Raw genomic sequence first — 27,715 nt, 5'->3', positions numbered from 1 at the left:
CCAAATACACAAAATGTCCTTCTAGGTCCCTCTGCCACATATACACTGCTCAGCTGCAAGCAAGCCATCGGCTTAAGTCAACTATCATGTAAGGCTTTCCACTCTAGTACAGAGTGGGTGTAGCACAATCTAGAGACTCATAAATAGTTGGCTATCCACTCTACAGCTAGTATCTATTTTCCAAGCCAAACAAGCTGTCAGAAGAGCTGAACATTCTTCTACCCAGGTCAAAAAAAAAAAAAAAAACAACCCCACACCAACCCTTCCCCCCCAAAAAACCCCAACAAAACCAACCAAAAAAAAACCCCAAACAAACCAAAAACAACTAAACAAACAAAATAAAATCCACACAAACCGACAAAGAGGAAACATCCAAAATAAGAGCCAATGCAATCTGTCCGCAGATGTGACCATAAAATGTTAAGAACTGGTTGTCATTAAAATGACACTAACAAAAATAATCAGCACGTTACAAGGAAGTTAAAACAAAGATGTAAAATAAATACAAGCAGCAAAATACACAGTTTATACTACAAAACCAACAGGAATTAATAAAATATTTCTACAGGCATGTTACATCACACGATGTACACCTCTGGGGTTCCTTGTGCTCCTTTCTAAAGTCACCTGTCTCACAGTAGAAGACTCATGCTAAGCTAAATAAGCTATTAAATGATGCCTTAAGTCTTAAGCAAGAATTGTAAACTACAAAAATCACAAACATAGACTTCCTCTAATGTAAGGAGGAAAGACGGGGATAAGCCAGGCTGAATGGGCCTTTGAGTAGCAACCTGGTCTAGTGGAAGGTGTCTCTGCCCATGGTAGGGGTGGCTGGAACTAGATGATCTTTAAGGTCCCTTCCAACCTAACCATTCTGTGATCATCATTCTATCAGCTTGTTTCAGTCTATTCCTTGAAAACATTTCTGGACTGCATGGGTTTGTTGAATTTTCCCAGGTAAAGGTCTCCAGCTCCACACAGATGTTCAATGTTTCAATATAGTGAAGTCGCAAGAAAAGATACTGCCACTGACAGGAAAATATCCCAGCTTCTGGGTTGGGATACAATGGTCTTTAACATCTGTCACCTTACAGAAGACACTAATCAGTGAAAAAAATGTAATCACATGGTAGTGGATTCTGTACTCCCATGTGTCATTGAGGACACTGTTCTTCCATGTTCAGTCCTTCGAAGGAAGACAGAAAAGTGACCCCACAGCATTTGTTATGCCTTTGAATTTTCTTAGTTCCCAAATGAAACCTAACAAAACAAACCCCCCCAAAATTATGTTTAGGTTTTTCCCTTTCTTAAAAAGCAGATTTTTGCTAACTAGAACTTGAGTTTTAAACACAAGTTATACAGTATTCTGCAGGTACACTGACTTTTTATTTTTCACCCTTTCAAAAGCTGGGAACTCTGCCTTCAGAGAACAGGTCAACTTGCAGCATTAAGGAAATGGAGTAAACCCACATTTTTCTGTGTGAAAGATGACTCCTGCCAGTGTTTAATTTTATTGAACAGGAGAACTATATAAATATGAACTTAAAAAGGCCAGTTTCAAGATGTAAAAAAAAAAAAATAAAAAAAAAATAAATATATATATACTTACTCTGTAAATAGTGCAAAACCATCAACACAAGACTATAGCTGCTTAAAGTACCACGACTGGCATCATTTATGTCATGAAAACGTGCCCACTTCTTAACAACAAGTACTAATGGACGAACTCGATCTTCTACTGCAAGTAAAATAAATACATCACAAAAATACCCACATTTAACTAGATAGCACTCAATGTTTGTTTCTACTTGATCAACACAGTATTTTTTATTCTAAAGTTATCTTTTTTCAACCATTTTATAGAACTTAGTTGTTCTACAGTTACTATACACCTTATAAAAATCAGAGAACAGTATTTCCATTTGAAAACAGATACATTACAAGGGGTATGCCAGGTAACTTGCAGATAAGACAAAACTGGATGCATCAGTCAATGCAGCAGTGTCACATTCTACTTTTAAGTTCTGTCCAGTTCATTGTACTAATTTTCCTAATTAACTTGCAGCCAGGACAGATAACAACTATTTTTTTTTAGGTTCTAAAAACCTCAAGGGCAGGGAAAAGAACTCTCCTGGCTGGAGGACACAGAGCTCATTCTTAAGATTTCCTCATGATCTATGAAAGCACTAACCCCTGCATACAAACATTAATTTTAAATTTGCCTTGGCTTCAATGGCTTTTATGTAGATGAGATGTTAGATGCAAGAAGTCATCAAATCAAGATATATGCTTTCATGAGGAAAGACATAAATACAGCCATATTTCAGGTATGATCTTCTGAACTTCTGAGCAATATCGACAGCCTTTTAATTAAAGTAGCAGTCTGTTGCAGGGAGATGTCACCATCCTAGAGTAAATTTAATTTATTATTAAACAGGTCCAGCTCCTACAGTTTCTCCTCACAAGAGAGATGCTCCAACCCCGATCATCCTTGTGGCCCTCCACTAGATCCTCTCCAGTAGCTCCTTGCCTTTCTTGTGCTGAGGAGCCCAGAACTGGACACAGTTCAATTCAGTTGCAGACATGCCTACTTAGGCAGAAAACTGGTAGTACAACAGCACAGACTTTAGTTTCTAGCTCTGCTTAATCTACCTGCATTATCTGTGGATAAAATTAACGAAGTTTCTAATTATATATAAAATATAAATTACTAAATTTATAAAAAATACTTATTGGCCTCATAAAAGTAGACCGCAAGGCAGAACAGAAGAAAAGGTGGGACACAAGGACCCCTTCCACTGCTCTTTTCACAGCTGGAAAGTTTTCTGTCCTACAGTGAATTTTTGAGAGGAATAAGGGACATTTCCATAACTTTTTTAAGCTTGGGAGGAAATCCTTTTCCAGGCATATGCCTTCCTGAATATATGAAAAAAAATCAGTTAACCAACTGATCCAGGACAAGTTGAAGTCTCTCCCAGTAATGTGAATACAGAAAACTGAAACTACTCTTGACTGAAATATTAGTAAAAGTTAACTAGTAAAGGTAACTTCTACTAATCACATTCTACCCTAAATGGAAATATGCAAGGGCTGAAGAATTTGGTAAAGGAAGAACTGAAAATGGCCTAGAAAAACTACGCAGAGGTCCACTGCTTAGGTATTTATCTGCCAAATGACATTGTGGTGCTGAGTAAGAGTGCTGTTCTTATTACTTCTTCAGAAATCTGTTTCACAATCTCTCCCCATAATGCAAACTCCAGAGGAGACACAAACCAGTTTTGTTTTGGGCTAGTATAAAAACTGAAGCAGTAAGTCAGATTTTCCAAGGAAAGACCCTGTAATAGCATACAGACACAGCTAGCTGTCAGCTATACATCCTACCAGTGGCTATAAGGCAGTAAGAGAACTGGAGATTATACCACTAAATAATCATTAGCGTAGTAATCTTGTTACCGGCAGAGTACTGAAGCACCCTGTAGTATAAATGTGGACCTTAATATGAAGTATCTTTGTTATCTTCTGAATATTATAATATTCAATTTAAAACATATATTGGTTTTCTCTATTTATGTAGAATGAGCAACAAGAATGTATCTTGAAACTATCCGATGCAGTCAATTAGGTAATTTTATATATATAGTAACCTAATATATTCAACTGAGTTTTAATAGTCTATTAATACCAAAATATAATTTCAAAAAGCAAGACGTATAGAAACAAGAAAATATATAAAAAACTTACTGTATGCATAGGTTCTTAGAAGGAATGTATTTCTTATTCCCACAACACTGTTTACATTCAAGTCAAACTCCACACAGCTGTTGGTAAGGAGAAAACAAAAAGGATTAGATATCATGGTATTAAATTTCAGAGTATTTATTACCTGCTTAGTGATAGCGGTGGAGGAATATAACTTTACGATGGTACTCTAGAAACTGTCTCCAGAGTTTTGATGCTGTGATTTCTACTCTGTTTTTGTTTATAGTACTTGAATTCCATTGTTAGAAAAAAAATATACTTGTTGATTTACAGTAAGAATACACACAGATCCAAATTTAGACCTTAGGATAACTTAATATGTCAAATTTTGATTCTTAACAAATCTTCCTCCAAACTAGACTTGCACTACATGATTTACTATGGACAAGTTTTGAAGCCAGGAAGGATTCTGAGGTATTAGCTTAGAAAACTATGCTGATGAACTGTGACAGAGAACTGGAAGAGGTCAAACAGTAAGACTCTCTTTTTTGCAATGATTTTCAGAGATAATCAGCAAGTACTTTAAAATTAAAGATGTTTATTAGTAAGCACTGCATGTTTTGTGATAAAACAGTTTTCATAACTGTTTCATGCTGTTAACAGCAAGTAAGAAAGAGGCAAACAAACATTCCCTGCTTTATTTATATCACAGTAAGTTTGATTTTCATACCACATCTAGAGCTTAATGACTCACAATACTAAAAAAACAGATATTAAATTCATAGTCAGAAAGCTACAGCAACACCGCATCTCCCAACAAGAGTAGCCTGCTATTGACAAAGAATTAGCTATTTGCAGTGTACAGCTATTTCCATTTTATATATCCAAGCCTCATTCACATAGCATCTGCTTGTTTGAATACTTCTTTAGATTGTCTTGAATTATTGTATTGAGTTTATTAAACTGGACAAAATATTAATTTGATGCCCATGAAAGTTTTTTATACCATTAAATATATAAATATATATATATAAATATATATACCAATAAATATATACCATTAAATATAGTAAGTTGTTATCTGTATTAAAAAATACTACATAATTTTAAACATGAATTAATACCAAGCATGACTTTTAGATTTTTTTAAGAGCACAGTACATAATAGAAAAGGAAATAAACAACCTAGAGCTACTGTTTGACATTTGTAAAAACAAGCATAAACACCAGTAAGAATATTAGTTGTATGTGCAAATATAATAAAGAAAAATATTAGGCTACATGTGTAATTCCAATTAACCCAAATTGACGAGATTACTATTTACTAGATACTGATTAAGCAAGTTCCACTGCAGTTATTTTGTACTTTAATATGCACATTTAATAGACGTTACAATTATGGCGGGCGAAGATTTTATACTGTTGGGACTCAAGTTCTACTAAAAGCATTACAGGAGAGAAAAAAAAAGTCAACTGCACATCAAATGTGGTAGAAGAAGCAGCTTTTGCATCCTCTGTAGTACAGAAATCTTGTTAATTAATCAAAGGCTTGTCTGGCAGCAGAATCTGCATTCAAGATATGTCTTTATGTACAATGGATCTTCCTTATGTTACAGCACTAGAAAAAACCCTTTAAGATGAAAAAGGAAAACAAACACAAACTGAATGCTTTCTCATTCACTAAATCAAGTGGGAAATGGCTATTTTCTGGAATATGTGGACCATCGGCAACACATTAGATCCAGATGCAGAGACACCACCCATTGAATTCTACCATCTTCTCCCAGCAGACAGGCATCAAATCTGGCTTTTACAGGGAACTTGTCACATTTAGTTTCTGGTTTTGGCTAAAACAAGCTTAGGGTACAGAATATCCAACCCATTTTCAAAACCACTGTGAAAAATGGAATAAACATGCATGTATATATATACACACATACATATATAAGTCTGTGAAAGACAAAGGCCGGTAAGAAATTAGGAGACTGGTAATTGCATAACAAGACAAAACACAGGTGATCTGGCAGGTTAAGTAACATAAAGATAACTGGAAAGAGGTGTAGGGGAGAAACCAACCAAACCAAACCAACACCTACATGCCCCCCACCCCCCCCCAAAAAAAAAAAACAACAAAACAACCCACTCCAAACCAACAACAGTCCCTTTCACCCAAAAAAACCCAAAATACTAGAATTCAACCCAAAGTCATGTCATTTCCCACTGCTCCGCCCTTCAAGAAAAACAATGCAGGAAACCAGATGGTGAATAGTACTGTGGGTTTTTTCCTTCTGAAAAAATGTAAAGGGTGGTTCCTAGCTTAAGCAGATTATACATTGATTTACTAGGAAATAATTCTTTAAATCCTGTCCATAACGTGTATGAATATCATGACTGTTACTGGTTGGATTTTTGTTGGTTTGGGTTTTTTTTTTGGTTTTGAGGGTTTTTTTATTTTTTTGTTTGTTTGGTTTGGGTTTTATTGTTGTTTTTTTTCTGCAAGTGACTACAGTATGTACTACAAATGCAGAAAAAGATTGCTGGGGTTGGGAAGTACCTCTGAGATCATGCAGCCCAAACCCCATGCAAAGGCAGGGCCACCTAAAGCAGGTTACACAGGAACACATCCAGGTGGGTTTTGAATGTCTCCAGAGATGGAGACTCCACAACTTCCCTGGGCAGCCTGTTCAAGTGCTCTGCCACCCTCAATGTAAAGAAGTTCTTCCTTGTGTTGAGGTGAAACCTGTGGTTTAGTTTATGGCCATTGTTCCTCGTCCTGTCACTGGGTACCACTTGAAAGACCCTTGCACCATCCTCCTGACACCCACCTTTGAGGTATCTATATGCATTAAGGAGAACCCCTCTCAGTCTCCTCTCAGCTAAACAGGCCCAGCTCCTGCAGTCTCTTCTCATAAGAGAGATGCTCCAGAGCCTTGATCACCCCTGTGGCCCTTCGCTGGACTCTCTCCAGTAGCTCCTTGTCTGTTTTGTACTGAGGAGCCCAGAACTGGACACAGGACTCCAGATGTGGCCTCACCAGGGTCGAACAGAGGGGGAGGGTCACCTCTTTCAACCTGCTGGCCACACTCCTCCCCATGCACCCCACTGTTACACTTGGCCCTCCTGGCTGCAGGGGCACACTGGCAGCTCATAGTCAACTTGTCATGCACCAACACTCCCAGGTCCGTCTCAGCTGAACTGCTCTACAGCAGGTTAGCACCCATCTGTCCTGGTCCTTGGGGTTCTTCCTCCCCAGGTGCAGTGCCCTACACTTGCCCTTGTTGAACCTCATTAAGTTTCTCCCTGCTCAATCCTCCAGCCCATCGAGGTCCTGCTGAACGGCAGCACAGCCTCCAGGTGTATCAGCCACTGCTCCCAGCTTTGTATCATCAGGAAAAAAAAAACCAACCTAAAATTCAGGGCATTGATAAACTGGACCCAGTACTGATCCCTGTGGAACACCACTGACTACAGGCCTCCAACTGGATTCTGTTCTGCTGGTCACAACCCTCCGAACTCTGCCATTCAGCCAGCTCTCAATCCACCTCACTGTTCATTTATCTAGTCCCATTTCCTAACCTTACCTATGAGGATGTATGGGAGACAGTGCCAAAAGCCTTCCTGAAGTCAAGGCAGATAACATCCGCTGCTCTCCCCTTGTCAACTACCCTGCCATGTCATCTTAGAAGTCTTAGACTGGTCAAGCAAGATTTCCCCTTGGTGAACCCCTGCTGACTACTCCTGATGACCTTTTTTGCTTTTTTTATTCTGCATGCTTGGTGATGACCTACAGAGCAGCCTGTTCCATCACCTTTCCAGGTATAGACATGAAACTGACTGGCTGGTAGCTGCAATAACCACTTCCATCCTTAAGGCTTCTTTTTAAAGTTTATTCTCCAACTTAAAATTGCTACAAACCCACGACTTATTCAGTATTTGTACCAGGAATTTACCACTTAGTGTGCACATTACATAGTATATATAACTATATAATACAAACTTTGGCTTGACAAGTTCAGTAGCTTCAGAAAGTGTGGGAAAAACAACATCTGTATTATTAAATGAGAAAGAAGATAAAAATTATTCAAATTTTAAAAGGTAAGCAAGTATACAGAAGTAAATACAGAAACAGATGTAACTGAAAGCATAAAGAAAAATCCTAACAAGTGTTACATAATCTCAGATGCAAGAAAAGCTTAAACAGATGATATTTATTAATCTGAATTGTGAACATGACACTTTCAGTTATATCAGCCCAGGGCTTCTGTCCTGATAAAGGTGTATCGTCTTAAAGCATATTATGATATGCTTTTATAAAGAGAGGTCAGAGAAGTGGGCTTATTTGTTTTTTAAAGACAGATAGGGCTGCAAAATTTTAGAAGCATATAGACAGGATGAGACAGATACAAGAGAGTTCTTCAAACTCCCACTTACAATGAATAGCCAAACTATGTTATTACATGAAGGTGATACATGTAAGCCTTATAAAATCTAAGCCCATAAATATAGGGAGATTTAAACATCACTCACACTTCCAACCAACTTCAGCGCTTTGCCCAACTTTTTCCTTTGTCAAATACTTTTACCACATACAATAAGAAATAAAGTTGTTCTCTGTCCTAGTACATCCCTCTTGATTACTCATTTTCACGTCTTTGTAATGAAGATACAATGAATACAGTAATATACAACACATCCACTTCTCTCAATTCCTCCCACCTCCTAAAAAAAGTCATACTGAACAGAACATGCAATGCTACTTTGTTAAATGCAGAATACCTCCCCAGAAGACAGCAGAATATACTATTTTAGAATATACTATTAGAATATATAGTATTTAGAATATATAGTATTAGAATATTTAGTATTTAGAATATACTATTAGAATATATAGTATTTAGAATATATAGTATTAGAATATTTAGTATTTAGAATATACTATTAGAATATATAGTATTTAGAATATATAGTATTTTAGAATATACTATTCTAAAATACGCATTTTTTTCAATCAAGAAGACCATCACAAGAAACTACAGTTTACTGTTGTGTGTAAACACTGTGAATTAGTCCTTAAGTCTATCAATAGTTATGTTTACAAAGTAGCACAATTACCTTTCACAACAGTTCTCTTCCTACCATTGTTTTGGCAACTGTGTACAAATAACCCATAAAAGTGTGAGGTATTGCTACTAATACACATCACAAACTTAACAACATCTCAACCATGTGAGGCATTTCACACCACCAAGGAAGTCAGCTGACTGCCACTGCACGGTAAGTGTACAAATTTGCAATATAACAACTATAGCACAACACAGATAAACAAACCATGACTTCAGTGGATTTGCTCATGCGGACAGCACACATATAGGGTACTTCACCACATCAGAATCTAAAAAATTGTTTTGAACAGAATACTTGCCTGACTTTATCCCTGAACCTCACTATTGGCACTTTTGCTCGAATCAGCTGAGGTCTCTCAATGTAGGCTGCTGGAAGGGGGAAAAATATGCAATTAAGTTTCAAGTAAGATGTTGATCTTAAAAAAAAAAAAGATCCTAAAGTGGAGTCATACTGACTGATTTCTAGCAAATAGTAGCTTATTAAATTTAGCAAAAATATTCTCAGAAGGGTTGTGCTAAACTAAGTAATCTTTAGCAACTGCAGAAAAAACACAATCTAGGAAAATGTGTGTGGAAAAATAATTACTAAATATTAGAGAAAAATGTAAGTGGAAGATTTTTCTGTGGGAAGCATATTCAAGAAATTTGAACATAAGGGATGCAGCTCTACAGTGCCTTCACTGAGCAGTACTTGTAACAGAAGTCCTGAATAGTTGCAATTAAGGTTCAAAAAGAAGGGAGCCAGCGACTTAGGCCCAGCTGTACATTATAGCAATGGGCACATGATCAGCTACATAATTTTTAATTGTACTTAGTTTGCTTACAGTTGAATTATATATTTTACTGATAAATAATGAAGACAGCTTTCCTCACTATGCATTGATTATGCTTAAAACTTACTTTAAAAAACTGTTTATCTGACTTATAAAGTACATATCAAGAAATACATACCTTATTGAATTGAAACACTTTCCAAATATAAGCTTTATCTGCCTTTTGCTTTAATGGTGATAGGACAGGCAATAAACACATAATACAATCACAGGACTGCATCTCAGGTGATTATCTACACATTACTGACACATAGGCTTAACACCAGACCATCCCACCCGAACATACTAAGGTGTGACAGTCATACAGTTCCACCAAATACACCTTTGCACTGAGCTCCCTGAAACTGTTCTGTCAGTCATATCACCCACAATTTCCCTATTCTTAATGATATCTCAGGGTATATTTAGTTGTCCCCACGATCCTGAATAAGAAATGCACCCAAGAAAGTAATGGAAAAGACAAAGAAAAGCAGAGCCTGTAGGTCACATATGAATTTGGGCAAAAGGCATGAACCTTAGCACAGTCGAGATACAGTCTGTAAATGAACTAAATCCAAATGGAAAGACCCATATAGCAAAACCTTTCATTTTTGAATCAGGTGAACATTTTCAGATAACATCTGTAAGCTATGTTCACAGAGCACCTATACACAAACACACTGACAGACAGCTAGATGTAAGAAATCATGCCCATGTTAAGATTATGAAGAGATGATGCAAGAGGTTCTGGATCTACATACCCAGAACTAGGACAGTCTGACAAGAGCAGTAATATCAGCAGTGTTTTGCCCTGCCTTACTTTCAAACAACATTTAGATTAAACGAAACTGACCAAAGCCACTTGCAAGAAACAGATAATTATCAAAAAAAGCATTAGAAATGAGCAATGGCACAAACAAAAAACCTTCAGGGATCACTCACACATGAACATGTCTTTCCAATACTCATATTCCCCAGCAAACAAACTTGATTTTGTCTAAAGAGCTGTTGCAGAATACAGCCTCTTGGAAAACAAGTAAGCTTATGTAGATGCTCTCTTTCTGATTACTGAAAACACAACTATTTTATCACTGTACTTCTCAGAAAGCACCAGAATGACATATATCCTAGGCTAACCCAGACTAAGTTCTGGGCTTCCTAATGTAAACATCAATATACAACAGCAATAAGCCATTAAGTATCAGCTACCCATTCTATACCAGATCTGTCAAGTCTCTCCAAGCAAGCTGCAGAGATCCAGGTATGCACATCTGCCACTAAAGAAATTCTGAAGTCTGCATTTAAACTTATTGTTTGTCCATTCCTTTTACCATTGCAGGATAGTTCAGAACAGCAATCTAAGGAGTCGCATTAAAGAACATACCACAAGTCTGAGAAGTAAGGGGAGGGCAGTCACTTATAGCCATAAATGACAGGGCCTTTTCTAATTCCACAAGGATGGCATAAAAGCTGCTTTGAAGTTAATGTATTCACATTTAATTCAGGAACTGCCCCAAACAAGAACTTAAAAGAATTATGAATTAACCTGTTTTGCTTATATGCACTGGTACTGTCAACATTTAGTATTTTCTTCAGTAGGCAGCTATGTTAATTATTTCACTGGTATCAAGGTCCCCTATCTCCCACCCTCCTCAATTCTACAGAGTCTGCTCTGAGTGACATTTTAAAAATTCTTAAGAGCATTGTTCCCAGGAAAGCATTGCAATCTAAAGAAGCAAAGGAGTTCACTGACAGAGGTGTTCCTAACAGAAACCTACTTCTCTGCTCATGCCCTCCCATTCCACCAGGGTCCACAATTCAACAGTCATTTTAGATGCTATCCATTCTTGAAGTCCGCTAGTTTGCAAGGCAACTGTTACATTTTTTTGATTACTATCGATCAGCACCAAGATAGGTAGCATTACTAAACATTTATAGCTTTTCTCCAAACAATACTGTGATTAGAAGCTAGATAAGATTCAATTACATACATTAGTTACAACTGTGCATCAGTATCTCTTTCAGAATTGCCAGTGATCTTACCACCTCACTGTAGCCAGGAACTTACAAAGACTAGTACTGAAGAGCTTTTGGACTAAGCTGAGTATGTTTCTTGCTTCAGTCTTCTGATTTACCTAGAACATGATATTAAAATTACAGTATCTCTCATTTAAATGTTCCAAGTAATCACACTTTACTTTTCAAATAAAATTAATTCCGAGTAAGACATCAGCATGTATACCAAAACATTCCATAGCCTACATATACCTTTAGTGTGGCAAACACCACAGAGAACAATTCGCATTCAATATGCAAAGCTACTATGAGACATTCACAAATCACAGGATTTTATGAAAACATAGCCCCACTTACAGAAAAGTGTCCTCTCCTTCCTTTACAATGATACTTCCATTCTTTCAAAATTATGCTTTAGATTTTTTGTTACATCTTTTCCTCAACATAAACTCAACTCAAACATTTCCACTCAAAAACAGTTCAGATATTTTGTATATCAAATTTGTACTTATGCCTGCTCACTAAAATTACTATGAATCTAAACAATGAAACAAAAAAACACAAGAAGTTTATCCTGCATCTGAGGCAGCATTCTCTAAATTCTCTTCATGATTCTAGGCAACTTACTTCCCTGTTTTGCTGTGTTTTCCACTTACAGAGCAAATGTAATGCTTATTTTTTAATGTTGTGTTGGCCTAAAGGGTTTATAGGGTTAAATTCATATCTGCAACATTATCTGTCCCACAGTTCATAGGTATTATAAATGCAAAAATAATCAAAAGGATATGAGCATTGTTTCACATTTTAGAATCCAGCCTTATAAAAGCACAGGTATTTTAAAAAGATACTTTATTTATGTTTTATATTACTTACTGGTTCTTCTTTAACCACGAGGCACAAGTCACCATCACTGGTATGAGTCCCAAACCCATTCAGGGAGGACCCAACCAAAAAGAGTCTGCTGTCTGTAATAGAGGAATCACAGAATAAAAACTGATGTGATGCATCATAGTTCAAGAAGAAGGAAGAACCACAAACCTAAAGAACATTCAAATTGATAGTAACCAAATTCAAAACATACGTGGAAAAAGTCGCTGAATTTCTGTCTGGAGTTGTGCTCTGCAGACCTCCTTTTTGTGCAAATCACTGGTTTGTTGTTGACATGCTTGAAATAACTCCAAAACCTGCCGACTTAACTAGATACACATATTCAAAAAGTAAAGACACAGAAAAATGAACATCCTTTCCTGACAGAGATGTAATTACATGAAATACAGAAGACTGTATTTTGCATGACCTATTACATTGTCTAGAGTTAAACTGCGCTGGAATTCATATTGAACAACTCCCCAAAAGAAATTCCTGCAAAGTTTTTAAATTTAAATTTCCTCAATCTGTTATAAATTGTCTACCCACATAAAGTATTTTCTGCATTATTAACATCTGCAGCCTTTCAAGGAATAAGCAGTATCTCATGGCTTTAACATCAACAGTTTGCCTACAAGCAACAAGGAGAAAAATAAATATTAAAACTGATTAGCTTTTTTTTTTTAATCCCACAGAAACTACTGAAGATGTGGTAGAAGTCAGATCTTTGGTGGAAGGAGATATCAATTGTTTCTCTTTCACGACTTATATTCTATGATCAACAGGCATTTTATACTAAAAAAAAAAATCTGTCACATTGGTGCAGAAGTATGAAGACTGACGAGCCACGTTTTGGGTTTTTTTTTTAACTAAAAAAAGAACAAAAATCACAGTAGCAACTCCACTGTCCACCTAAATAAGACATTCTCTTTTCTATTACAGCATAGCTAAAATAGTAACTTGTATCTCCTGATGAGAGGCACAAAACATCTTTACAGGCCCAATATCCTATTTACTCAAAACAGGCTTCTCTGACATTACTAGGGTGGCCTTTTTTCATCAGTATTCTCACTACCCCCCATCAGGTGACAAATGGACCTTTCCTCCAATTTCTACTTCTTGGAGCAGACATACGGGTTTCCTGATATTAGTATTGAAACTAAACAATCCCCTACCCCCAAAATATGCTCCAAACCCAAGCACACAGGAATGCCACACAGTACCATAGTGGCAGCCATGTTTACTGATAATCCTCATAGATATTGAACCCTGCCTACTCAGAAGGCAGGTGTAATGCACAGACATACAAAGATACTACCTTATCTTTGGCCACAGGGAGAGTGGTTTCTGTAGGTTCTGGAAACAAAGTATATCGAACCAGAGGTACACATCCAGTTAAATCTGGGATGTGATGTGCACGGAAGAGTGGAGATTGAACTGATCCTGGAAAAGAGTATCTACGTTCTTCTGGTAAAAGCACTGCTTGGTTAACTACAGCCGTTTCAGAATGATGTGAATGCGATCGGTGCCGCTTGACATTATACTGAACACTTTGTTCACTTAGTCTCCTAAAAAGCAAACAAACAAAAACCAAATGCAAACCAAACTAAATACCCCCAAATAAAAACACAAAAGGGGGACACAGTAATTCCTCTAGTTTGCAAGTTCCAAGTTATGATTAAAAGACAGTTGCTACAAACTAAAAACACCACTGCTTAATTGCATGACTATTAAAAGCAAGTAATCTACAGAACAAAAGGCATGCTCATCCTAGACATTAGATGAAATAAATGTGGTATGGGAAGAAAGAACCCACAACTGCAAAAGTTCGTCATACTATTTCACTGACAACATACTTTTTTTTTTTCTTGTCAAAGATATGCACAGACTATGTAAGGGTACTTTTGTTTTAAATCAATGCAACTGCAGTTGAGAAGTTTTTTGAGTTCTGAATGCCCAGTGATGAATAAAATAAATTCAGTAGTGGGGAGGGGAGGCACAGAAACATCGCAATAGCCATTCAAAATGCAGCATTTGTCTGTTTCTAAGATTGTACAGACAGTTAACTGTGTAATCTGGGCAAAAAAGAAACAGTTATTTGACAAATCAAATTAATGATTGTATTAAGCAACACAGTTATAAACATCACGTCTCATTTCCAGAGAGCAATCTGTATCTCCTTATTAAGTAATTTCTCACAGAATTCAAATACACTTGAAGAGCTATATTTGAAGTGATCTCACAGACAACCCCCTGGCATCCGAACTCTTCATTAAGAATTTGTACAGAAAGCCAGCCAGTGTTCAATACTGTGGCACATCCACAGTACGAATAAGAGAGGACATTCATTAGGGGACTGGAGCACCTCCCATATGAAGACAGGCTGAGAAAGTTGGGGCTGTTCAGCCTGGAGAAGAGAAGGCTGCGTGGAGACCTCATAGCAGCCTTCCAGTGTCTGAAGGGGGCCTATAGGGATGCTGGGGAGGGACTCTTCATTAGAGACTGTAGTGACAGGACAAGGGGGAACGGGTTAAAACTTAAACGGGGGAAGTTTAGATGGGATATAAGGAGGAAATTCTTTCCTGTTAGGGTGGTGAGGCACTGGAATGGGTTGCCCAGGGAAGTTGTGAATGCTCCATCCCTGGCAGTGTCCAAGGCCAGGTCGGACAGAGCCTTAGGTGGCATGGTTTAGTGAGATGTCCCTGCCCATGGCAGGGGGGTTGGAACTTGATGATCTTGAGGTCCTTTCCAAACCTAACTATTCTATGATTCTGTGTTTTGTTTATACATCAAATATCACAAAGTTAAACCTGTATGTGGGTACTCACCCATTTTTCCAATTAAAAAAGCATGAAAACAAATATTCATATGTATCAATGAATTAAGTGTGAATAAAATTATGGTCATTTCTTGTAGTTAGAAAAGCCAGCATCAAAGTAGTTTGGGGACCTGGAAAGACGGCATTTAACTGTTTTCATCAATTTAACTGAAGAGACCTCAAGTCATCATTTCAGTTTTCAAATCTAAGAGAATTTCGGATAACAATACATTATGAGTTCTTTTAAGATTGTGGGTAGGTAACATTAAATCAAGACATAACAATGTTTCAACCTGTTTTGACTGAGAACAACTTGCATGAACTCATGTTCACCAAAAATATCTTAAGAGTCCACTCAAGATCTAAGGATTCACTAACTGACTGCAAATCTCCTAACACAGCATAACTTTCCATAAGCCAGACTGGTCAAGAGAAAATCCCTACAAACACATATCAGCTACTATTTCTGAACTGATAAGAAACGATTTTTATTTTTTCTAGAATGTTAAAAGTAAAACTGTGCATTCACCTCAAATTCCTCTGCTGTAACTAAAGTAACAAAGGAAGATATGTAAATTCAAGTAAGTTTAGTTTTTCAAAAAGCAGAAAAAATACGACTCCATAAAATTCTTCTTTTTAAAAGGAACTTACATATGACTTGAATTTAGGACTTGGTATTTTGGAAAAAAAATCCCAAACAAACAAAAAAACCCCCACAATTCAGACAATCAGGAGAAACATCTAGTGTACCTAGTGTCCAGAAAAACATCACAATTTCCACAAAATATTGAAGGTGCACTCTTACTCTTAACCTGACAAATTAACAGGAAGACAACACTCAATTTGCTAACACATACAGACTACGGTCTATTATAGTATTAAAATAAAACACAAAAATTACAATTCTGTAAGGCTACAGCTGTTGGGAAAGAAAAACATTACTAAGACATTTAATATCAAAATTCTCAAAAGCAGGTACGTGAATGCTTTGAAGGGCCATGACATGGCCCATCAAAAAAACCATTCAGTATTGCAATTTCTAACAACATGCAAGTTGCACGAGAAATTGAGAAGAGATGAGCTTCACTAAGGGCACATTACAACTGGAATTAATCACACAAAGAACTTACTTTCTTCCTCGGAATGACATGGGGGCATCAGACACATTTACTGGACTGCCACTTACATAAGCTGCGGGCTGCAGGGTAGCATCTCGAGTACTTGCAAGGTTACCACTCAAAACAGCCCTGAAAATATTACAGTCAGTAACAATTATTCATATAACTAAGGTGCTTTTTATGGGTTGGTAGTTTTTCTTAAGTGAATGTTAAACTCAGCAAGTCCTGTTATTTATTTATTTTTTGAATTCGAAGCAGTACATCTGTCTTTTCTATTCAAACAAAGAGATACTTCAGTATATATATTTCATTAAAAAAAAAAAAAAGAAGGTCATTCTTCACAGCACAAGTGTTAAGAAGAGGTTAGCAAACAAATTAACATAAGGTACTGTTAAGACCTTAAAGAAGACTATAGTATCTTCAAGTCTAGCCCTTTCTCACCTCCTCCCTGTTTCCCCGGGTAAACAAATACAATTGAAGATGTTTAAAACCAAAGCATGGATTATTAACTCTAACCAGTGCAATGGCATTTCATGCATTATGCACAATGCAAGAGAGCATTAAAACTTGCAGGTCACCAACAGAAATTACGTAGCTCTATTTTACATGACACCTTCCTATATTTTAAAGTTGAATGCAGATTAATGTTAAAGCCAGTGAAAAACATGCTTCGTAAACAGTAATATTTCTTTCAAAAGACAGTCTGAAGCCAATACGTATCAAAACTTTACTGTACTTACACTGCATTCCGAAAATTAAACTGAGTCTCAGTAAGATGCTGCTGAGAGCCAAGAGTGGGTAGCATATTCAGAGGAACCTTATCGAGGAAATTACTCTGTTGTTGATGTTTTGGAGGGAAGGGTGGACAACCCAAGTTGGAGTGATTTGGGAACATGCTCCTTTCTACTTGAAGTGCACATGTATCTTTTTACCTACACTTAAAGAAGGGGAAAAAAAGAAATAAAAAGAAATTAGCCAACAAGAAATACTAGTTACTTTCTAAACACTTGGTTTAAAAATCTAAATAATATAGGATATATATTCAGAGATTGCTGAAAGAATTGTAATTGTAGGCTAGTTTTTTTTCCATTCTGGACAGGACACTAAAAATACTATCTGCTCTTACGTTTTACAAGTACTATGTACTTTATGTTTAAAAGTGAATTATTATTTGCTCCCCTCCATTTTAATTTTAGAAAAATTACATGACACAAGAGTTTTCATCTCAAGGAAATATAACACATTGCAGTAGTATATGTTTCTAACTTCAAACATTCCACAATGAGATTCACAATACACAGAAATAAACACTGGGCTACACCATAAGAACATGAATATGCTTAAATAAGCACATACTCTTACTTAAGAGTATGCTTTAACTCTTAGGTAAGAGTCCTGCAAAGAAGATGCAGGCAGCATTACAATGGGACACTGGCAGATAAATACCAAGGCGTTTATTTGCTCAGGTTTTACCTCGTTCCCGCACTACTAAAGACCTAGTACTACCTACATGGACACTACTGTACTAGCTCCAGAAAAACCTGTCAAGACTAATGCTTTCAGTTTTGGCTGTGTTTTGCTGTTTGGTTTTCGTGGTTTTTTTTTTTTGTTTGTTTATTTTGTTTGTTGTTTATTTTTTTGTTTCTCTTTTTTTTGTTGTTGTTTGTTTTGTGTTTGTGGGGGGGGGTTTGTTTGTTTTGGGTTTTTTTGCTGGGGTTGGGTGAAGCAGGAGAAAGGGGGAGCAGGGAAGTATTATGTATTAATGAAAGTTATTTTGGGGATGTTTACTTTCAATTTTGCTGAAGAATAGAAACCGAACTTTATGACATTTCTACTAGCGACACAATGTAACAACTATTAACACACCCCACTGACCTCTAGGCTGCCCTGGCACTCTCAACATCACACACATAAGCAGCTTATGGAGGTAGCTAATCAGTAACACAACCATGCACCAGAATTCAAGACTGAATTACAGAAGTAACACGTTCGTTTTAGTCTTTGAAGCTGCAAACACCAGATAGGAGGCGTTACCTTCCCAAACCTAAACCAAAACAGTGTAGTAACGCTGCTGTCCCGCAGTAGCGTAGCGGCATTCACAGCGCCCCCCGGCAGAGGTTACCTGGGCAGAACCTCCCAGGCTTCCCACAAAGTTCTACAAACGCTACAATTCAGGCACGCCCGTCGTAGTGGGGTCTGCTTCCAAATAAACGCAGACTTTCCAAGGAAGCACACAAGTGAACGCCGGTACCCTTCCGTGCAGTCAAGCCCAAGAGCGCTCGCCGCTCCCTCAGGGGCCGGAGCTCCGTCAGCGCCTCCAGCCTCAGCGCCCGACGGCTCCGGTCCCCGCCAGAGGCGTCCGCAGCCACCCTCCAGCCCTCGAGTTCCAACCCCCCGGCACCACTCCCCACAGCAACAGGGCACCCCCGCGCAGCGCCGGGAAACTTACGCCGTGGTACGACGGAGGAAGGCGACATCGAAACACCCCAACCCCAACCACCACCCCTCCACGACAGCGCCAGCCAGAACAGGCGAAGACAACTGCGACTGCGCGCAGCTCGCTAACCCGGATATGCAGCCGCCGCCAGGAAGTGCCCTCTCCGCTCCGCTCCATCCCGCGCCACACCGCCGCTGGCCGCGCTCGCTCCCCCTGGCGGCACGGCGGACCACCAGCGGCGCACGGACATGGTGCCGGGCTGTGAGGCGGGGCAGCGGCCGCCCCGGTCCTGCGGAGACACCGACCGGCTCTTGTGAGGGGCGGATTCTCTGTCGCGTCCCTGTAAGGGTGGAACCGAAAGCCCGGGCTCACGGCTTGTGTGTCCTCTGTCCCAGCTGTCATAGCTCGGAACTGGCTTGTCTGCGCAAGCTCTGGCGGCTTCACCGTGTCGAGGTTACAGTGCCTCGCTGACCACCCGTTCTGGCTACGGCCGATAGTCTGGGTGTGTTGCTTTGTAAAGTTCCTGTCCGCTTGTACCGAGCTACTCTTCAGACGTGTGTCAGAAAGCTAATACTGAATAAACAGTGTAAATATGATAAAAGAATTTTAATATTGTAAAAGATAATTTGAATAAAAGTTAAGAATGGCCGCCAGAGATTGTAGGTGTGCTGGGATAAACCCTGAGTCGTGAATGGGCTAAAATGCTTACACCTTGACAGATCCAGAATGCAGAAGGTAAAAGCCAAATCAGGATTTGATTCCCCCCTCTGGAGAACGACAATTCCCTTAAGTGAACTCTTGGTACGCAGCAGGTGGTGAAATGAGCCTGTGCACATACTGACACGCTGTTGAAGCTTCCCTCTTTGAGAGGGAGGGTGTAAACTGGGTCACGCTCACCTCAGATCTTGACTTCAGGGCTTGCTGAGCGCAGGCCAAGTCATCATGCTTAAGGCTCTGGCCACCCATAGATAAACTGAATCGATAAGCAAGAGAGACAAGCACAGGGACCCAGGAAGAGCAGGGCTGCAGATGGACTGGCGAGGAAAGGTTTGGGTTGCAAAAAGAATTCTTCTCTCAGAACTTTCTCATCTTGGCCATGGCTTGGGATCCTTGTACAAGGGTCAGCCCATGGCTATGGTTATCATTATATTTGAGAGACAAACCCTGGTGGCATATATGGAGTGAAGCTAAAAAGGTAGTGCTGAAGGTATGTTTAGCTACAAACAAGTTTCTCTTAATAGTTCTTTATCTCAGCCTTTTTTATTGTTATTTTAGTATTATTCATTTTTTATTTATTTGAGGTCCCAAGACATGGCTTAGGTTAAGGGTTGGGTTTGAGCTCGAGAGAGAAAGCCTAGGGGTCTAGGTGGAGTGGGATTGTAAGAGAAACTGTCAAAGGAAGGTTTGGGCTGCAGAGAATGGGTTCTGAGCAATTTTAGGATTAGAAGAGAGATAGTTCCTAGGGAACTGTCTTGAAGGGGCTGCCTGGGGACAGTTTGGTCTGCATAAGAATTACCCTGGAAAACTTCAGCCAGGACCTTGTTTGGGTTTACTTGGGGTTATGCTCATGAGCACATTTAAGGTGAGGAAAGGAGGGTTGCTAAGGGTCTAACTGATTGCGACTGTTGAGGGAAGGTATGGGCTGCAGGACGAGATCTCTGGGGATTTTTTGATCTGTGGCATATTTGGGGCTGTCTGGTGTTAAAGCTCCATGGACTTCTAGCATTAAGGTTCAAAGAGACAAAGCCTAGGGATCTAGGTGAAAAGGGGCTGCAGACAGGCTGCCACAGGGAGTCATGGGCTGCCAATCCCATTATTTCCTGAGACATTTTTCATCTGTGCCACAGTTTGGGTTCTCTGGGCTTAAGGGCTACATGGCCACTTCAGGGGTTAGAAGAGAGACAAAGCTGAAGGGTCCTGTTGTAGTCAGACTGCAGAAGGGCTACCAAAGGCAAGTTTGTGCATAACAAAGAATTCTCCCGAGAACTTTTCCATCTTGGCTGTGATCTGTGGTCAGTGCACAGCTACAACTAGGGCTAGGGTAATGGATATGATTTACAAATGTTTAAAAGTCCACTGTGAGTTGCTTGTGGGGCGTGGATAGCAAATTTAAATGAGAAGTACTGGGATGAAGGAAGAGCTCTTCCCTGTGAAGGAATTCAATCCCAAGAGAGCTTGCACAGAGGATGAATAGGTCTTTAGTTTCATGAGAATCCTATCAGTGCCCAGTTATGAAGGACTCCAGTTTTCATGTGGAACTCAGCCCAGTTTCTGCTCAAGGCAGAAATTTGTGTCTTACCTATTAAAAGCCAGTGATGCAACTCCTGGTAGCTGGAGTTCTCAGTTTGGCCCATTCTCATGGTGTTCTCCATACCATTTGCCACTTTTCTTGCCATAATCTAGCCATTAACCAATAATATGTAATTTTTCAAGGTTTCTCGCATTTACCATGGGCCTACAATAAATGCAGCCTAATACAGTCGATATACCTGGTAGCAGGCAATGTTTATAGAGTGTATTAAGCATCAATATTTTTTTATACAGTGAAAAGAAAAAAAAATAGCAGTGTGTTTACCTGTGGAGGATTGGCTTGTCGAAAAAGGTCAAAAGGTCACGTTCCCATCAACGAGCTGAAACAAGACATCTGTGTAGAACATGGTGCAAACCTCTCACGCCAGATAATGAGGAACTGAAGGACACCGGCAAACAGCAACATACTATGACCAATCACAGCCAAGGCCACTAAGTGATAAGTGCATGAGAAGGAGGATGGTGGGGGGGTGCACGGTGTAGCTGCAAAAATGTAGAAGCTACAAACCAATGATCTTGTAACATGTAAAAGCTATAAGCCAAGGATCTCTCTGTAACCAAACTATAAACGTGCAAGCAAGGTCTATAAGTATCCATCTGCTTAGCAATAAACGAGACTTGTTGGTCATCATCTGATGAGCTCGTCTCCAGGCGATTCCCACATTTACCTGATTAAAGTAACTTGTGTTGCTGTGTTTTAACTTGTATCCTTTTCCTCCATTCCTTGGCACAAGGCACCCTGGTATTTTGTTACTGCTTTAACCTAGAGCTAAATCTAACTGTGGGGTTTTTTTGGCAGACTGTTCACTCTTCCGGACTTATTCTCCGTGTTTTACCTGCAACCACTTGTCAAAATAGCTGTGCATTTCAGCGAGGCACCTGAAATAACCTGACACATTACAAATCCATGACAGCCTTCTGAGACAAATCGCTGTGCTTTGATGTGCTGAGAGCTGTTCTGTTTTGGTTTTTATTTTCCAGTATGTGCCTTCTTACTTCCTGACCCTGACTGCGATCTTGCAAAGTTAACAGGTTAGATTCCCTTCTGTCAGGAAAGACTTGCAAAGCCTTACTTATGGTTTTAGTCATGAAAGCAAAGAATCAGACCACTGGTCAAAAGATACTCAGCAAGTGTACAGCAAGGAATTGGAGACCTAGCACTAGAGACTCCACCAGATTCTACCCCCCGCCGCACCCCCCCCCCCAAAAAAAAAAAAAAACGAAACCAAAACCCAAAACAAAAAACAAAAAACAAACTATGTTTAGGACTGGTATTGTGTTTCTGCCTCCAAAGAGAAATACTGGTTTAGAATAAAAATTGTGTGTTTATTGTAACAAAACAGTTGGTAAAACTAATTTATTGAGGCAACAACAAAGGAACCAAATGATCAATGAAAGAAATTTACAATCTGTAATGGAAGCAGGGGCTGAATTCAGCCTCTATAAACAATATTTAATTCTGACAGATAGAAAAGAATGTGACTTCCAAGAGGTCTCTGAGAAACCAGCTGCAATCTCTCTCATAGGATGGAAACAATCATGCAACACAGAAGTTCTTGTTCGGTGCTATTTGCGATTTTATGGAAACTTTCAGAATTAAAGTTCTTAAGGTATAGTTGCTGTCTGAAAGTAAACAGTGCTGGAAATTTTGGTCAAAGCACCTCAATGTTCAATAGTTCAAGGAGGAAAAATGAAGGAAAACTCCAGCGCCTGTGTGGAAACATTCATCTAATCTTAAAAAAAGCCTACAGTTTTTTTCTCTGTCTCTTGACACCAGAGAAGGCCTCTGGGAACAGTGATAGGTGTATGTTTAGAATGTGCTTTGCCATAGCAAACAGACTTACGGAAGAGCATTTGATATTGCTGCTTTTAAAAGTGTTACCTGATTAAGAGTGATTAAACACATGGACTCACAGATTCATCCTTTCTCTACTGGAAAATTACTGAACTCACTTGAAACAGTTTCACAACCAGCTGTAATATATGATCATTTATGCTGTTATTAGTCTCCAGCACCGGATCTGAAATAATGAAATTCTGTCAGTACAGTGCTTCATTTTAAGTATGCCATTTTCTTATTTTGTACTGAGACCAAACATGGCAAGTATATTAAAATAAGAAATGTAACTCCAGTGAAATAAATGGAGTTATAACAGGGATTAATATGGTGCAAAATCCACAGTGAAGACTGCAGCTTTTTAATCATGATGCCTATTTGACATGCTTTGCAGCTTGTTTAGAAATCAGGATATTCTGGGATTGAAGCCAAACCAGAGACTTAGGTCTAAACTAAATTCTATGTACCAGGCAAAAAGCAGCCTTTTCTCAGGAAAACAATACAATATTTTAGTAATAATACAAATAACTTAAATTAGATGTACATTATGAAACAATATTAAAAAGGAACAAATAAATTGTTGAAGGTTGGCAGGTGTCCCTGTAAATATCCACTGCATTAAACGCAAGATTCGAAAGTTTAGCAAGTAAATACTGACGGAAAAATTAATTTTCTTAATTGAACAAATGCAGTATTTTTGCAGCATCCTAATTCTGATGTTCCACGTTCAGCCAGGTTCAGTGATGTTCATGTATGCCTTTACAAGCTTGCTTTAGAGCTTTTTAAGAGAGAGATCAGTTGGTATATTTGCTAAGTACAATGCTAATTTTATATATGTACACATATGAGAAACTACATAATTTATGAAATATAATTAGTGCATCATAGGCATTGATATGAAAATGTTAAGTAACAATGCAAACATATATTTTGTATCTATGAAATTCTGACAAAATTATAAAATACAGATTTTGTAAATCTACTGTGCTGATTTATAGCAAAAAATATGTTTGCAGTTATCTTTATTTAGGATGATCTAAAACCCCTTGTCTACATATGAATGATCCCTCCATCTTTTTTCAGATGGGTTGTTTTTACTGTGCAATTTTGGATTACTGAAAATACACTATTTATTTTTTATGAGAATTAAGGCTGTTGTGATAAATGAGCACTGACTAGGTTAATGAGTATATTTGCTAGTAATTTTATTACTTCAGTGCTTTCGGTTTTGTAAATTTCGTAATTAAACTCCTTTAAATACAACTTTTTTTAAAAGAAGGTCTGAGTTCTGGGTCTTACTACATTTTAGTACTTTCGCTTTTGTGTGAATAAAGAAAACTTCTAAAATAAATATAAGGGTCATGAATTTTGTTTGGAAACAGTGGATGATGTCAGTTAATGCTGCACAAGTTTACAACACTGGTTTTGTTTTAATCCACTGGGGGGATATTCAAGTTCCCTGAGTCCTAAATGAGTCAGTAAAGATTTTTAAGGGTTTGCCTGATACCTCAGTTCCTGAGCATTAAGTATTTAAGTAGTGGCTTTGCTGGCAAAGATGTGTGCCTGTCAACTAAGAAATTCCTTAATCTTATCTCCCTGGAGCAGATTACTCAAGATATTACTATTCTGGGTATTACAAGTCTCCTTACACAAAAGCTATTGTAAAGTTTGCCAAATTTCAAAGACATTTAGCAGAACAAGGGCCATTTTCATGTACCATAAAAACTCTGAAATAAAATGTACTAGCGTTTAAGAGTTTTTAATCAAGAAATCCGAACATTTTTGTTAAGTTTAAAGATGACCTTAAACTTCAAAATATGTGTAAAAGTGTTTTCTTCAATGTTTTCTACAAATCCTTACAATAGGAATAACTGAAGACAGTTTTTACTCAGCATTTAAGTAAAGCAGCCTAAGAAGAATGGAAACTATGTGCTTTGGCTTTGAAAACCCAGGCCCCGCTCTCTCAAGGTGCTAGCATTTATGTAAGCTACAAAAGTGACTTTCATTTCAAAATGCATTTTTAGTTACCAAGTCTAATCAAAAGTTGCAGGTTCGAGACTGGAACAATTCTGTCTAATGCATCAATAGTCCACAGCATTACTTTTCCTCACAACCAGCATTTTTCCAAGTACACTTGGTTCTTAAATGAGTTGTAATTTTAATAAGTTTTTTTTTTCCTGTTTTACATTTGCAGACATATTCCTCTTGCCTTGAGTTTTAATGTGGCATTTTTCAGGCCATATAGTTTCTCAGCCAGTTTAGCAGAAGAAATGAAACAGGGCTCCAAAGGGAACTTGCTAGGATCTTATCTGTGAAGAGGCTACCACGTATCCATAATACATCACACCAGCTTGAGGCAAGTTGAGATTTTGTGGTGAGCTATAATTTAGTAGTGTTTCTTCTGAATAATTTATAATGTTGCTGCACAAACTGGGTTAGTGTTAGGAGCCCTAGAAATTACAGGTTTCAAAATAATCTTTCTATTGGTAAAAGTATTTAGCGTAAAATACTGTATTAAAGCAACACTAAAGCTGAGCTTTTGCAATCACAAAATGCAAGAAATGCAATGTTAAAGTTGCCATGGAAGCTTTAACTCTACACCTTTAGGTAGTAGTAGTATGCTATGGTTTTAATTACTTCCTCGTTATACAACTTTGTATTGATGTCCTTTTATTATGTGAATTCTAATTATACTGAATGCAGCTGACTGTATCTTGCACTCTAATATTAAGGCGACTATATCATGTGTATCTAGAAAAGAATATTATGGATAACTTACTGGCCAAGGTATTAAAAGGTGCTTTTTCTGAGCACAGCGTGGTCATCACATTACAGAGTATCATCACAAGAAGAGCAAAATCTTAGAAATCTTAGAAAACACAGGACTTTAAACAAGGCTTATGGTACACTTCTTCAGCAAAGTGTGAAAATAAAGAATCAGTGCTTTACAAATGTGCATTGTTCCCTCCAGTACTTAATCTTGTACTTTACAGGACATAGCTCTTGCTCCTTCTACCCCAGTTTCCTTCCCAAAAGTATGGTGAGTGGTATGAAGCATCTGCAAACTTTACATTGGGCTACAAACCTGAAAATTTTCTGGCCCAGTTCAGAATTCCTGTATCTGCCTGCTAGAGGGGCAGATATATATGAAGTTTTGTCTTCTTTTAATTAGCCAATGGATCAATTGACATGCAAGGAGTGCCCAGATGCTGGACATTGGGAGCCTCAAGTCAAAAGACCTGGCAGAAAGCTAACATCTGTAGCATAGTGTCTTCAAAGCTATAGCAAATTGTATGATACATTGCTCCTCTGTTCCTGACAGCAAGTTTTATGATGTCTGGGAGACTCTGTTTCAGGAGAGAGCGTACTTGCAACTCTAATTTCCAGTATGTTCATTAAAGTTTGGAATTTTATAATAAAAATAGTATAAATAAAAGGATGCACTGATATTTAAAATGCCAAAGTACTAAGATACTTAAACGAGCATCATTAATTTTTGTTTCTCAAACTGCTGGTAGCACTTTTGGTAGGACTGCTTGGGTAATAGTAAATATATTTCTAGAATATATAAATGTTAAAACAGATGAGTATGATGTTCAGGTAAAGTTAAATCTCTGTATCTATAGTTTTCATAGGGAACTACTTCCTAGAAAGCAAAAAAACAGGCTTTAAATGTGGGCAGAGAGCGCATCACTGCCTCCTGAGGGATGGGGTGGCTACCCCATGCCTCCAAACCATGCCATAAGCTGGAAAACAAGATGCCTCTAACCCTTTGCCAAATTCAATTCCTTTTCTTTCTCCTAGGACAAGTAATTTGGAAAAGGACTACCTGAAGTTTGCACATTGACATACTACCTACTCATGTATGTAGGATCTAATGCAGCAGTACTCCACCTTCAAAGGTGTCCTTTCCTGAAAGAATGTTTGCCAACCCCTCTGGCATTTATACAGGTGCTCCATGTTCTGCCCTTGCCCAGGGATTTTTCTCTTGCCATGTAGGTAACTTATTCCCTGGTCTGCTTTCTACCGTGGCAGCATGCTCTTCATGCTCTCCTCTTAAATTTCTCTATTACCTATTTTCACCCCAACATCCTCAAAACAGCAACCAGTTTGTATAGAAAACTATCCAAACTCTATTCCATTCAAAACCTGTACTGCACCCCTCTGTTTCCAGCTGATTATCAGCTTCTTGTACTCCTAGTAACACAGTTTCTTGCGCCCACTAAAATGCTCTCTATTCCAAAATGGTCGCAGGCTTTGTTCCCTCTACTGTCAGCTCCGACTCCGCTCACACCACCAAGTCACTATTGATGAAGCGAATTGGTGCTTCGTCTCTTTTTTTTTTGGTATCAGAATGAATATTCCACATCTCTTGGATCATACTGAAGATTACGACTTCAATAACTTATTACGTCCTTTCCCTCCAGTCTACTTTGGTTGTGTAGGCACTATGGAGGCGAACTTTCTGCAAATGATTTTCCACAAAAGCTGTGGCTGTAGAGGCAACATGGGGTCTCAGAGACCAAAACCTCAGAGTTTCTGCCATGCAAAGGCAGGAGTTGGAGGTTGGTTAACTAGCAGTGTACCATGGGGTCATTGCTGGATCCAGTCTTTTCCTGATGGAGCAATGGTACAGGGTGGCCAGGGAGCTGCTCAAGTCTCCATCCTTGGAGATCTA

General features: G+C 38.4%; 1 protein-coding gene across 5 annotated transcripts in view; it reads right to left on the bottom strand.

Moving 5' to 3' along the window:
* The window catches only part of TENT2 (terminal nucleotidyltransferase 2), a 36,821-nt gene extending 17,833 nt beyond the window's left edge, over positions 1 to 18,988 (bottom strand). The window contains exons 1-10 of one of the 5 annotated variants that reach the window (XM_065661848.1): positions 18,903 to 18,988; positions 17,194 to 17,390; positions 16,466 to 16,582; positions 13,836 to 14,085; positions 12,732 to 12,846; positions 12,524 to 12,615; positions 11,703 to 11,769; positions 9,122 to 9,191; positions 3,742 to 3,818; positions 1,610 to 1,738 (exon numbers count right to left, since the gene is read on the bottom strand). In XM_065661848.1, coding sequence (XP_065517920.1) covers positions 1,610 to 1,738; positions 3,742 to 3,818; positions 9,122 to 9,191; positions 11,703 to 11,769; positions 12,524 to 12,615; positions 12,732 to 12,846; positions 13,836 to 14,085; positions 16,466 to 16,582; positions 17,194 to 17,348 — 1,072 coding nt within the window. In that variant the 5' untranslated portion in view covers positions 17,349 to 17,390; positions 18,903 to 18,988. The remainder of the gene's footprint in view (positions 1 to 1,609; positions 1,739 to 3,741; positions 3,819 to 9,121; positions 9,192 to 11,702; positions 11,770 to 12,523; positions 12,616 to 12,731; positions 12,847 to 13,835; positions 14,086 to 16,465; positions 16,583 to 17,193; positions 17,391 to 18,902) is intronic. The other 4 variants (XM_065661851.1, XM_065661852.1, XM_065661850.1 and 1 more) reach the window with 4 other exon arrangements.
* Positions 18,989 to 27,715: the final 8,727 nt, after the last annotated feature.

This window comes from Lathamus discolor, chromosome Z, assembly GCF_037157495.1.
Source record: "Lathamus discolor isolate bLatDis1 chromosome Z, bLatDis1.hap1, whole genome shotgun sequence".
NCBI lineage: Eukaryota > Metazoa > Chordata > Aves > Psittaciformes > Psittacidae > Lathamus > Lathamus discolor.
The sequence above is the reverse complement of the archived record's forward strand: the minus strand, read 5'-3'. Positions and strand labels throughout refer to the sequence as shown.